Source organism: Notolepis coatsorum, assembly GCF_963971535.1.
Source record: "Notolepis coatsorum genome assembly, chromosome: 17".
NCBI classification, from domain to species: Eukaryota; Metazoa; Chordata; class Actinopteri; order Aulopiformes; family Paralepididae; genus Notolepis; species Notolepis coatsorum.
This window is the reverse complement of record NC_140181.1, coordinates 27,103,380-27,116,938: the sequence shown is the minus strand read 5'-3', so window position 1 is coordinate 27,116,938 and position 13,559 is coordinate 27,103,380. Positions and strand designations below refer to the sequence as shown.

Here is a 13,559-nt window from a genome sequence, read left to right as displayed (position 1 = left end):
GTAATAACATGTTTCAGTTCTGAAGCGGCTCCCCCAGATGCATCACTAACAGTTCCTAACCGGCTAACCCTGTCACAGACAACGTACCCTTGCTATGTCCCCTATACTCGGCTTTAGAAAACATTAACTGCATGGTATTGATTACATGTTTGATCCTGTGTGCATTAACAATATTCCCAATTTGAAAAAAAAAATGCCTCATAAACCCTCCAGTGTCTTTATCACAAGCATGTTACTGGAACAGTATTTTACCTCACGGTATTCCCGGCGGGAAAAACAGATTCCCACACAAATTAAAATAATAATAATAATAATAATAATAATAATAATAATAATAATAATAATAATAATAATAATAATAATAATAATAATAATAATAATAATAATAATAATAATAATAATAATAATAATAATAATAATAATAATAATAATAATAATGTCCTATTGTGAAGCAAGGTTTTTTCTTTGACTTTTTTTTGTTGAATCAACTAAATAGGAGCGAGAGGGAGAGAGAGAGAGAGAGAGAGAGAGAGAGAGATTATTACATGTTTATATCACTCATATGTACTTGATTCAACAAACAACTAACAAAATGTACTTGAAAAAAACAAAAAGCCAATACAAAAGCTGAGTTGAGACAAATTATGTGTGTTATGTATGTATCTACTACTTAATATCCCTAGTCAGATGGCATTCCGAGAACAGAATTGTAGTTATCAGACAAATTAAGATAGCTCAGGTAGATTACTGGAATGGTGTTCATATTCCCAGCTGAAACCCCAGTTCTAAAGACTCTTTGAACCAATTAACTACACATATAGATTGGCTCGTTTGAACCTGATTGCCCGATCGGTATTCCAAAGAGAGTCAATGGAATCCTCAGTTGGGGAAAAACAAAACAACCCAATTCCTTCAGACAGCATTCCCAAATGCCCTTAACATGCTTGAGGAGAATTCCCAAGCCAGCCTCCAACCACATTAACAAGATTCCCTGTAAAAATCTGCCAGCATGCCCCAGGCCATATGGTATTGGTTACTATGGTGACCACATTGATGTTTGCTATTCTATACAGCCACACAGACACACAGGCACACAGGCACACACACACGCGCACACACACACACACACACACACACACACACACACACACACACACACACACACACACACACACACACACACACACACACACACACACACACACACACACACACACACACACACACACACACACACACACACACACACACACACACACACACACACACACACACACACACACACACACACACACACACACACACACACGCACCCACACACATAGTGTTTAAAGACTGAATCACACAGTACTGGGTAACCACTACTGTAATATGAGGTTGTATGTAGTTGTATGTAGAGAGAGGGGGAGAGAGCGAGAGATAAATAGAGAGAGAGAGAGAGAGAGAGAGCGAGATAGAGATAGAGAGAGAGAGAGAGAGAGAGAGAGAGAGAGAGAGAGAGAGAGAGAGAGAGAGAGAGAGAGAGAGAGAGAGAGAGAGAGAGAGAGAGAGAGAGAGAGAGAGAGAGAGAGAGAGAGAGAGAGAGAGAGAGAGAGAGAGAGAGGGGGTTCATTTGTCTTCCTGGGCCCTCTGTGTTTCTGATGGCTCGCTGGTGTTTGTTGTAGGTCTTGGGCCTGGCGTCTCTCTGTCGCTCGCTCTCTCTCTTTCAGTGGCAAAATAATTTGGAACATCACACTACTGCTCTGCTTTCTCTTTGGCATTTGGGGGCGGGGGGGTGGGGTGGTGGGGTGGTGAGAGACTGGTGATATGTTGAGTCTACCACCCACCGCAACTACAACATGTAATATTGTTCTTTGTTTGTATCAGGTTCAAGTGCTTCTGCGTCTGCAGGTATCTGAGGTCTGAGGTTGAAGGTTCTGTAGTATTAGGTTATATTTGTATAGGAACCTTTGTGCGGTAGGAACCTTGATGTGTGACGGGGGGGAGTTAAATAAAGCATGCACGGAATCGAAATCATATCGTCTCTTGATTATAACAAACCTAAGATCTCATGATTATAACTCAACATGGTGTCAGAAGCGGGATTGAACATTAGATATAGCGTTAACTAAGTAGTATAGACTTTAGAGTAGGCTGCTACAGTAATGTTAGTACAGTTTGAGTTTGAGTTTGAGTTTAGAGACAGCGGCGCGAGCCCAACGGCGCGAAAGCGAAAGTATGAGTCAGTTTCAAGTTCCCCCGCCAGAGAAATTCACCTTCAAGGCAGAAGACTGAACAAAATGGATAAAAAGATTCGACCGTTTTCGGATTGCGTCGGGATTAGAAACCCAAGCAGAAGAAAACCAAGTGAATGCATTAATCTACACTATGGGAGAAGAAACTGAGGATATTCTGACTTCTCTGCATCTGAGCGACGGAGAGCAGGTTGAGTATGAGACGGTCAAAGACAGTTTGGATGCTCACTTCATAGCACGCAGAAATGTCATTTTCGAGAGGGCCAAGTTTAACCAGCGGCAGCAGGAGCCGGGGGAGTCAACAGATAATTTTATTACTGCACTGCATTGCCTGGCCGAACATTGTGGATATGAGACACTGCATGATGAAATGGTGAGAGACAGACTCGTGGTTGGGCTGAGGGATTCAAGACTTTCAGAACAGTTGCAAATGGACCCTGACCTAACACTTGTAAAAGCTGTAACCAAGGCTAGACAGAGTGAGCAGGTAAAGAAACAACAAAAAGCTCTCAAGAGAAACTTTAAAGAGGACTTTACAAATACACAGCTTGATAGTATGCAGGCCCAGCAGCGGGGCAGAGCGAAATACATACAAGCCAAGCCACAGTCATTCCAGGCAGGCAAGAGAATAGCACAGAAAATGAATTCTAAGCAGACACAGTGTATATGGTGTGGCGACATGGAAGGCCACAGCCGACAGAAATGCCCGGCTAGGGAAGCGCTGTGTAACCACTGTAAGAAGCAGGGACACTATGCCAGAGTGTGCAGAGCTAGAAGGAGCACTGAGGGGCACATAGCCACGTTGACAGATGACAGGGATGACTATGAGGGGGATGACTACGATGTGGATGAAGAGGCTTCATTCCTTGGCTCACTGACTGTCAATTCAGATGAAGGTCCATGGATGACGGAAGTAAAAATGGACCTGCAACATTGTGTGGAAGATAGACACAGGTGCGGATGTAACAGCAGTGCCAGAGACCATGTGTAGTCAGGAGCAGCTCAGTAAAATGGGGAGATCAACAAAGCCTTTAAAGGGGCCAGGAGGAAGGCCACTGAATGTAAAGGGGAAATTCACAGCCACACTCAAGAAAGGTGAGAGGATCACAAAACAGGATGTTTACGTTGTGGAGGAACTGGCCGTACCATTGCTAGGCCGGTCAGCTGCCATAGCACTGCACTTGGTGGCAAGGCTGGATGCCATCAGCCTAGCTTTAGTCTCAAAAGAAGATGTGAAACAGGAATTCCCAAAGCTCTTCAATGGTCTGGGGAAAATGCAAGGAGAATACAATATTGTATTAAAGCCAGGGGCTAAGCCCTTTTCTGTCTCCACTCCTAGGCGGATATCCCTCCCCCTCCTACCAAAAGTAAAGGAAGAACTAAAACACATGGAGCAACAGGGAGTAATTTCAAAGGTGGAACAGCCAACGGACTGGTGTGCACCAATGGTGGTGGTTCCAAAGCCGACGGGAAAGGTGAGAATATGCACAGACCTCACTGAACTGAACAAATCTGTCAAGAGGGAGAGGCATCCACTTCCCTCAGTTGAACACACACTGGGACAGCTCGCCGGAGCCAGAGTGTTCTCTAAGCTGGATGCAAACTCAGGCTTCTGGCAGATTCCACTGTCAAATGAGTCATTGCTATTAACCACCTTCATGACACCATTTGGACGGTATCGCTATAACCGCATGTGCTTTGGAATATCGTCTGCACCAGAGCACTTTCAGAAGCGCATGACACAAATCCTAGAGGGTCTGGAAGGCATTGTGTGTCGGATGGATGATGTGCTCATCTGGGGAGCCACACAACAACAGCATGATGAGAGGTTACGCACGGCACTGACACGACTCCAGGAGGCAGGGGTCACGCTCAATGCTGGAAAATGTGAGTTCTCCAAGAGCAAAATCAAGTACCTGGGACAGGTCATCGAAGGGTCAGGGGTGAGCGCAGACCCAGACAAAGTGTACGCAGTGAAAGCCATGAAAGAACCGTGCGCGTGAGAGGGTGAACAAAAGAGAACCGATGATGTCAACAGAATTCCCAACAAGACCATGGTCCACTGTCAGAGAAGTGAGAGGATTTCTGGGGATGGTAAATCATCTTGGAAGGTTTCTGCCTCACCTGGCAGAGAAGACCCTTCCACTCAGAGATATGCTAAAGAGGTCAAACATGTGGGCATGGGGGCCCCCACAGCAGGAGGCCTTCGTTAATATAAAAAAACAACTGACTACACCCCCTGGATTGACACTGTACGACCCAAACGCAGAAACCTTGGTCTCCGCTGATGCCTCGTCATATGGGCTGGGTGCAGTCCTTCTCCAGAGGCAAGCTGAACAAGCATGGAAACCGGTGGCGTATGCCTCGCGAGCCCTCACCAACACCGAACAGAGATACACTCAAATAGAAAAGGAGGCACTGGCCTCCACATGGGCCTGTGAGAAGTTTGCTGAATTCCTCATTGGGAAAGACTTCCACATTGAGACAGACCACAAACCTCTGGTCCCTCTGCTAGGCTCGAAGACCCTAGACCAACTTCCACCACGCATACAACGTCTTAGGATGAGACTGATGAGGTTCTCCTACACCATATCACATGTGGCGGGCAAAAACATTGCGACAGCAGACGTGCTCCTGTAAGCAGCACAGCAGACGGGATACAAGAGGAAGAAATAAACCTGTATGTCGACTCCATCATGACAAGCCTGCCCGCTACAGAGAAAATGCTCAGAGAGATCCAAACACACCAAGACAATGACCCCATAGTATGCCAGCTTAAGAGGTACTGTGTGGAAGGATGGCCAGATAATTTCTCCATAGAACGCGTGATTCAGCCCTACCTGCCACTCTCAGGAGAGTTCACGGTGCAAAATGGACTGATGCTAAAGGGGGAGAGAATAGTCATCCCAGCAGCACTCAGAGCTGACATACTGGAAAAGCTGCACGAAGGACATCTCGGGATAACAAAATGTAGGGAGAGGGCTAAAAAGTCAGTATGGTGGCCAGGCCTTAGCAAGGAATTGCAAAAGATGGTAGAGAACTGTGACACATGTGCACGTGAGAGGGTGAACAAAAGAGAACCGATGATGTCAACAGAATTCCCAACAAGACCATGGTCCACTGTCGGAGCAGATCTGTTTCAAAACAACAACCAACACTACCTAGTCATCGTTGACTATTATTCCAGATATGTGGAAGTCGCCAAACTGACATCCACAACATCAGAGGCAATGATCCAGCATTTCAAGTCAATATTTGCTCATCATGGGATCCCAGAGGAGGTCCGCACGGACAATGGCCCACAGTATGCATCAGAGTGTTTCCGCAAGTTCTCACAGGACTGGTGTTTCAGCCATGTGACGTCCAGTCCTCGCTTTCCACAGAGCAATGGGGAGGCAGAAGGCGCAGTGAGAACTATCAAAAGTCTGATCAAAAAGTCAAGTGATCCCTACCTTGCTCTAATGGCCTACCGTGACGCCCCACTCGCAAACGGATTCAGTCCCAAGGAGCTTCTCATGGGAAGAAAAATCAGAACTCTTGTTCCTGTCATCCCGTCCCAACTAAAACCAAGATGTGCCCACACAGAAAAACTAAGAAAGATAGAACAAGTTTACAGACAAAAACAGCGACTGAACTACGATCGAAGACACAGAACACATCAGTTGCCCCTCTTCCAACCGGGTGAACATGTGTGGATCAGAGACACTAAGGAGCGAGGCACAGTGGTGTCTATGGCAGGCACACCCAGGTCTTACCTTGTGGAGACACCCGGAGGAGGTACCCTACGGAGAAACAGGTCTCACCTCTCCCCAACCCTGGTGGCTCCAGATTCTGAAACCAACTTACCTGAGACGACACCATGGGTGAACCGTGAAACAGATGTAGTGGAGACACATGTCGCTAAAGTGACTCAAAACCAACAGCAGCGGCAGCCACAGAGCTTAATGACTGAGAGACGATACCCACCTAGAGTGAGGGGCCCTACAGGGCACCTAAAGGACTTTGTGTGCACACGTAGTTAAGTCCCTAATAATAATAATAAAAAAAAGAACAGAGTGAGATATGGGGCAGAATAATCCTCACACTCTGCAGAAGGGCTGGGCAGTCTACCCCACCCTTCTCTAAGAAAGAAGTTAAGTTACTGTTCTAATGTGTTGTATAAATGCAAATAACTTTATACAGAAGAAGCGGAAAATATTATTAGTTAGTTATATTTAGCTACTATGGTTGATTGTTGAGACTGTTATAAGTTCAGGGAAAGTTATTTATCCTAAGTTCAGGGAAAGTTATTTATCCTAGGAAGGGAGATGTAGTATTAGGTTATATTTGTATAGGAACCTTTGTGCGGTAGGAACCTTGATGTGTGACGGGGGGGGGGGGGGAGTTAAATAAAGCATGCACGGAATCGAAAGCTGTCGCCTGTGTCATATTGTCTCTTGATTATAACAAACCTAAGATCTCATGATTATAACTCAACAGGTTCTAGTAAAAATCACTCTCTAGTAGGGGTGTAACTAGGGATGGGTATCGTTAGGATTTTATCGATACTACTACTCCTATCGATACTGCTTAACGGTTCGGTACTTTATCGATACTCTTATCGGTTCTTTTTGATAATTTTTTTATGATTTTTATATTTGCAGTTGAGAGCATTGGTCATCTCCCTACAGTAAAGATTAGAAATGATTGAATTATTGTAAATTTGTGTGGAGTGGTGGGAATAGCTGCTTCAATAATAACTTATAACAACAACAGACAAGTTAGACAACTATGTATACAAAAAAAACGATATACACTGAATGATTAGTTGTTACCTAAAGTCCTTGGACTCCACTGTAGAGAACGGGTGCAGGCCTTTGACAACAAACTTTGTCACAGCCCTGTGACACTCGTTCACCCTATCCTCTGTCATCTTTCCTCTAGCTGCTAGGGAGAAAGGACTTTGGGTGGTGGAGGTAGAGGGAGGATGTGTGGTGGGCTCACTGGGACACATTGGTGGCTGACCTCAGCTTGACGATCTATAAAAAGTTTTTAGATTGTAGTATTTGTAGCTAAACAATTATTTTGTTTATTAGCCTATTTGTAATAATTTGTTATTAGCCTAGGAAACTCCGTATCTTGGCTTACCGGCTGCAGTGGACGTGGATGCAGATGGACCACTGCGCGCAAGGCAGTCGAATACGGCGCATTTCTGCAAACTAATATAGTGTTTTGCAAACAAATGTTTTGATAGATTGCTCGTATTGCCACCCTTACTGGCAAATGTTTTGTTGCACTTGTGAACGCTTCGCTCTATCCGCCATCACGACTCAGTCCATGCAGAGCTGTCTGTGTCTGTGTGCAGCGCGCGTCAGCACGGAGACAGCGCTGAGATGCTTCCAGCTGCAGCACATCAGGTGTGCGGGGCTTGTATGTGCGGGGCTTGTAAGCGCTGCGGTCTGACGTGCTGCAGCTGCATACTATTGACAGCGCTTTCATTAAGGAGTACCCGTATGTATGTGTAGCGCGACTCGCGAGGAGTGTGTGTAATAATGACTCGCTGCGACTCGCTTCTCGTGCAGAGACAGAGAGAGGAGAGATCGTTCGCAACTTTTAAATAATAATAATAATAATAATAATAATAATTTCTCTAGAGTATCGATAGCAGTACCGAGGACGTCGGAGCTTATAAATACTCCGGTATTTTCTAATATAGTACCGGTTCCCGTTTAAAACCGGGGTCCGGGGGGCATCCCTAGGTGTAACGGTACGTGTATTCTCCCCGTGACTTCACGGTATGGACGTCACGGTTTGGTACAGTACATCCAGCCATACGACGAATACGTCTCATACGACACTTAGTGAAACAAAATTTCCGCCAGATGGACTTAAATGAGGACAGGCTCACTGCGCGCTGGTCTGAAAGATCAATAAGAAGACATGAGACAAGCGTTCCCTACATTTGCTCAATGTAGCAGAATTGGTCATTTAAATTTCAAGCTTGTTTTTATTACGTTTGTATTTGTCAATGCTCAACCTACCCATTGGATGTACCCCAAAAAGAATATTCCAATTATCTGATCGCGAGTCTCAGTATTGGTGTTGATCGTGTCGCCAACATAATCCGCCACACATTTCATGCTTCTCAATCCGATCAGGACAACCGCTCCCCTTGCCCGACAAATAAAAATCCGACCGGATACTTTTGATCGCCGCACAGGCCAAGATATAATGTTTCAAAGGGTGCTCGATACTGCCACCTGGGTGGATGCGGCCAGTATGCGTCTATGCCAAATACAACGCCGTTCGGTTTCCACGTAGCCATTTTGCGCTCTGATTGGCCGAGCGCGCGCATGCGCATGCGCATGCGCATGAGCCGCGACAAGCCTCTCTGCCCTCTGCTGCCAGGCTGGTCCGCGACCCTCCATGCTGCGATCGCCAGCGGGGAGAATATGCTCCCGCGAGCGGCATCGCTGAGCTCTGGTGTCCGCTGGAGCAAACCAGAGATGGTCTTATTATGGGGCTTATGCCGAGAAGCAGTAACACAACATTGCAACTGTTGTGTTACTGCTTTCTGACCGAATTAGTCATTCATTTGTAGCTATAAAGACATATTCATAATCCAACATATGTGTAAAGAAACAACATATTCCGATTGGAAGGACTCCCATCTCCTCCTTCCTGCTCGTGTCACACAGGGCTGAGCTGTGCCGAGGTGCCGCCCCCTCGCGCGGCTTTGCTCTCACTCTCGAGTGAGGAGGAGCGGAAGACCGCTGGTTCTCCAACATACAGCGGCAGCAGAGGCAGAGAGGCTTGTCGCGGCTCATGCGCATGCGCACGCTCGGCCAATCAGAGCGCAAAACGGCTACGCGGAAACCGAACGGCGTTGTATTTGGCATAGATGCGGCCCGTATTGCACTTTGGCATTCTCAGGATGATTCCCCATGTTAACCCCGAGTCCATGTGCCTGTAATGAATGGAAATATCGAATAAAAGAAATAACGATGAAAACCCGACTATACTCTGGTCTGGCGCTGAACTGTTGGCGAGTTAACCCGACATTATCCGGGCCTGGCGCTGATTCAGTTAAAGGGACATATTTTTATTTTTAATGTTTATTTGAGCATTTTTACAGCTTTATTCTGGTCAGACACGACCGACAGAGAGCAGAGGAGAGGAAGGACGGGAGAAGATATGGGGGGAGGGCATGCGGCAAATCCATCCAGGAACGGGAGACGAACCCGGGTCGACCGTGTATGTCTGCAGCGCAGTAACGTGGTGCGCCACGCGGGCGCCCCAAAGGGGACATATTTTAGTAGTCTTCAACAAGTTAATAGATTGATTGATTGAAAACTTTATTAACAGATTGCAGAATGGGTACAGTACAGTACAGCTCAATACATACAATTGTTAAGGGGATGCAGACCAGAGAAAGACTTTCGTCTTGTTTACATCAGGGTCCCTCATTTTCAATTCATCATAACATATATGACATACATGACATACAGATAGACAGTACTGCTACATCTATACATTTATGACATACCAGATTTGCAAATACAGTACTGTTTGTGATACAAAAAGAGTCCAGAAAAAAGAGTATATACATTTGACGTAGAAACTGTACATTGGAGGAGGTTGGGTAGGTGGGGGGGGGGGGGGGGGGGGGACTGTACATTGGAGGTGGGTGGGGGGGTGGGGGTGGGGGGTGGTTGGGGTAGGAGGGGTGGGTGGGGGACACTGTACAACTGTACAAGCAAAATTGTACATTGGAATATTGACAAGACCATACTTGGTAATTTACTGTACATTGGAGGGGGTTGGGTTAGGACATTTACAGGGGCCAGTTTCGAATTGCAGTCTCCCGTAGGTGTTTTTTTAGAGTGTTTTTGAAAGTGGGTAGTGATTCACATTCCTTTATGGCTTTGGGTAGGGCGTTCCACATTGATGTGGCATAATTGTGAAACGTGTTTAGTCCCTTTTTTGAGCCGAATCTGGGTTTAACATGATTTGTGGAGCTCCCTCTGGTGTTGTGATCGTGGTATTCACTGACCTTTGGGAAGTATTTTGACATGTACATGGGTACCTTGGTCGTGTAGTGTATCTTGTAGACCAGGCACATTGCAAGTTGCTGTACTCTGTCGTCTACTCTAAGCCATCCTAGGTTGTCAAAGTGGGCAGGGGTGAGGTGGGTTCTAGGAGTAAGGTCAAGCAGTAGTCTGACCAGTTTGTTTTGAGATGTTTGTAATTTTGTTTTTAGCGCCTTTGAGGTGCTTTGGTACCATGAGGTGCAAGCATAGTCGTAGTACCCTTGAATGAGTGCTCCTGCCAGAGTCTTCAGGGTATTCTTGTTTACCAGTGAGGAGATCCGGTACAAGAATCGAGTTTGTTGGTTGACTTTTTTTATTACATTGGATCTTTGAGGGGACCACTCAGATGCATTCTACCAGCTTCTATACCTCTCTGTTTCAGTCCTGTCTCAATGGACTGTTTATGTGCTTGTAACGAGCGAGCCTGTAATGTCAAATGAAATTCAGAACAAACTGTCAGACAAATATGACTCAAGATCCAGCAATAGCATAGATTGTAGAAGCACATTTTATCAAGATGCTGCTCTCAATGATATTTTGTGTGTGTGTGTGTGTGTGTGTGTGTGTGTGTGTGTGTGTGTGTGTGTGTGTGTGTGTGTGTGTGTGTGTGTGTGTGTGTGTGTGTGTGTGTGTGTGTGTGTGTGTGTGTGTGTGTGTGTGTGTGTGCGTGCGTGCGCGCTAGTGATGTGACGATTCATCGATTTGCATCGGTGCGCCGGCATACACGTTCACGATGCAAGTGCACCGGTGGAATAAGTCCGCGTCGGCAAAATGTCAGGCTGAACTCGCGATGCATCTTGTTGTAGCGTCTTTGCATCGGTCAAAAACCGATGCATTGATATAATTTCCTCTCATCCACTTGTCAGCAGTGCACTGTGACTGCACACACAGACACACAGCAGATACTATTGCTTTGCTACTACATAAGGCGAGAGCCGCGTCACAGTTATCAACAAACAGTGGAAGTCGAGGAGACATGAATAGAATTGCTCAACATGCTAACGCTAGTAGCCTCTGGCTAACGCCAGTTAGCCGTTCAGCTAACGCTAAACTAGTGTCTAACTAAAGTGACTCTGCAACACCAGTAACATTAGTGAGGAGGGGGGGGTATATTGAAGACGCTTGACAACAGGGGTTCAAAGATAACTTCACATTTATTGGTTATTCATTTCTTAATTATATCGCTTCATGCAATCCATCCAGCCTGGCTCCGTGATGTTGACATAATGCTACGGTCGGAAAGTACTATAGACGCATCCTAGTGACCTAGTCTAGTGTGTGACATCATCAACTGTCGACGGGGCAGCTCAGACGGGGAGGCTCTCTCTCTCTCTCTCTCTCTCTCTCTCTCTCTCTCTCTCTCTCTCTCTCTCTCTCTCTCTCTCTCTCTCTCTCTCTCTCTCTCTCTCTCTCTCTCTCTATCTCTCTCTCTCTCTCTCTATCTCTCTCTCTCAGATTCAGATTCAGATTACTTTATTCACCATATTGTACAGGTACAAATGGAACGTGATTTGACATTTCAGTGCATGATTATTCACAAATAGGAACAACAAAATAATAATAATGATAAATAAATCGTGTGTGTTTTTAGCTAAAGTGGATAGAAAAGACAGTTTATGCAAAAGTCTTCTTAGGCACCCAAGAGTTTTTATATAAATTGTCTTACAGTAGATTCTTTTATTTTTAATAATAATATAAGCTGCATATAAGGAATACAACCAAATCCTCTGTCATACCATAAAATTGTATTATTTATTATTATTATTATTATTATTATTATTATTTTGCATCGTGTTGAATCGCATCGTATCGCCCCGAATCGCATTATGTTGAATCAAATCGTATCGAATCGTATCGTATATCAACAGGGGGTGAATCATATCGCATCGCATCGCCCGGTGCTTCAAATGTATCGTTAATGTATCGTATCGTTGGCACCGTATCGAGATGCACATCGCATCGGCCTCAGTGAGGAGATGCACATCCCTAGTGCGCGCACGCGCGCGCGCGCGCGCGTGTGTGTGTGTGTGTGTGTGTGTGTGTGTGTGTGTGTGTGTGTGTGTGCGCGGCACGTGTGTGTGTGTGTGTGTGTGTGTGTGTGTGTGTGTGTGTGCGCGGCACTGCGCACGCTTCTGAGCGTATGTGCTAGTGGTAGAGAGATGGTTTTTTAAAGCTCGATTCCATACAGATAATGTTGGATTGCAATATCTGACTACTTGATAATCTGTGTTCATATTCAATATATTTGAATGGGAAAATCTACCCGAAAACAACATAAACAAATAATAATAATAATAATAATAATAATAATAATAATAATAATAATAATAATAATAATAATAATAATAATAATAATAATAATAATAATAATAATAATAATAATAATAATAATAATAATAATAATAATAATAATAATAATAATAATAATAATAATAATAATAATAATAATAATAATAATTATTATTATTATTATTATTATTATTATTATTATTATTATTATAATAATAATAATAATAGTAATAATAATAATAATAATAATAATAATAATAATAATAATAATAATAATAATAATAATAATAATAATAATAATAATAATAATAATAATAATAAATTGAATTTATAGAGAGAAGCGCCTTTCTCAGACTCAAGGACACTTTACAAGAGAGAGAAGCTATATAAAAGAGGGAGTAAAAATATAGAAAAAAAAAAAAAAAAAAAAAATAATAATAATAATAATAATAATAATAATAATAATAATAATAATAATAATAATAATAATAATAATAATAATAATAATAATAATAATAATAATAATAATAATAATAATAATAATAATAATGATGATGATCAAATCAAATCAAATCAAATTTATTTATAGGGCCCGACAACACACGTTAATGTCCCCATGGGCCGTACAGGTCTTCTTTAAACAAGTCAAGAAGACAACATAACAATAAGTCAAGAACAGAACAAGAACACCATAGGGTCCAAACATTTTTTAGATGAATGCAAATAAATGAAAGAATGCAAGCACTCCCAGACATACCCCACGCGAAGGTAAGGAAAAACTCACTAAAACCTAACAATAGGGAAAAAAAGCTCCACAGGCAATGTGGAGGAGAGAAACCTTAGAAGGGCCGTTCAAGGGGGGATCTCCCTTCTTAGATGTCGGTGATAGTAGTGTTGCAGACGGACAAGCTGTCCTACTCACGAACTCATCATCATGCCGGTTTACAGGCAGGGGGCCAGAGAAGAT

The 13,559-nt window shown here is 43.8% G+C and overlaps 1 protein-coding gene across 1 annotated transcript in view; it reads left to right on the top strand.

Annotated features, from left to right (window-relative positions):
- Window positions 1–13,559, top strand: part of LOC311243985 (plexin-A4-like) — a gene marked incomplete at its 5' end in the record, with an annotated part of 191,190 nt that overhangs the window by 111,987 nt on the left and 65,644 nt on the right. The window contains 3 exon segments of the mRNA XM_084333393.1: window positions 2,921–3,147; window positions 3,574–3,709; window positions 3,954–4,170. Coding sequence (XP_084189519.1) covers window positions 2,921–3,147; window positions 3,574–3,709; window positions 3,954–4,170 — 580 coding nt within the window.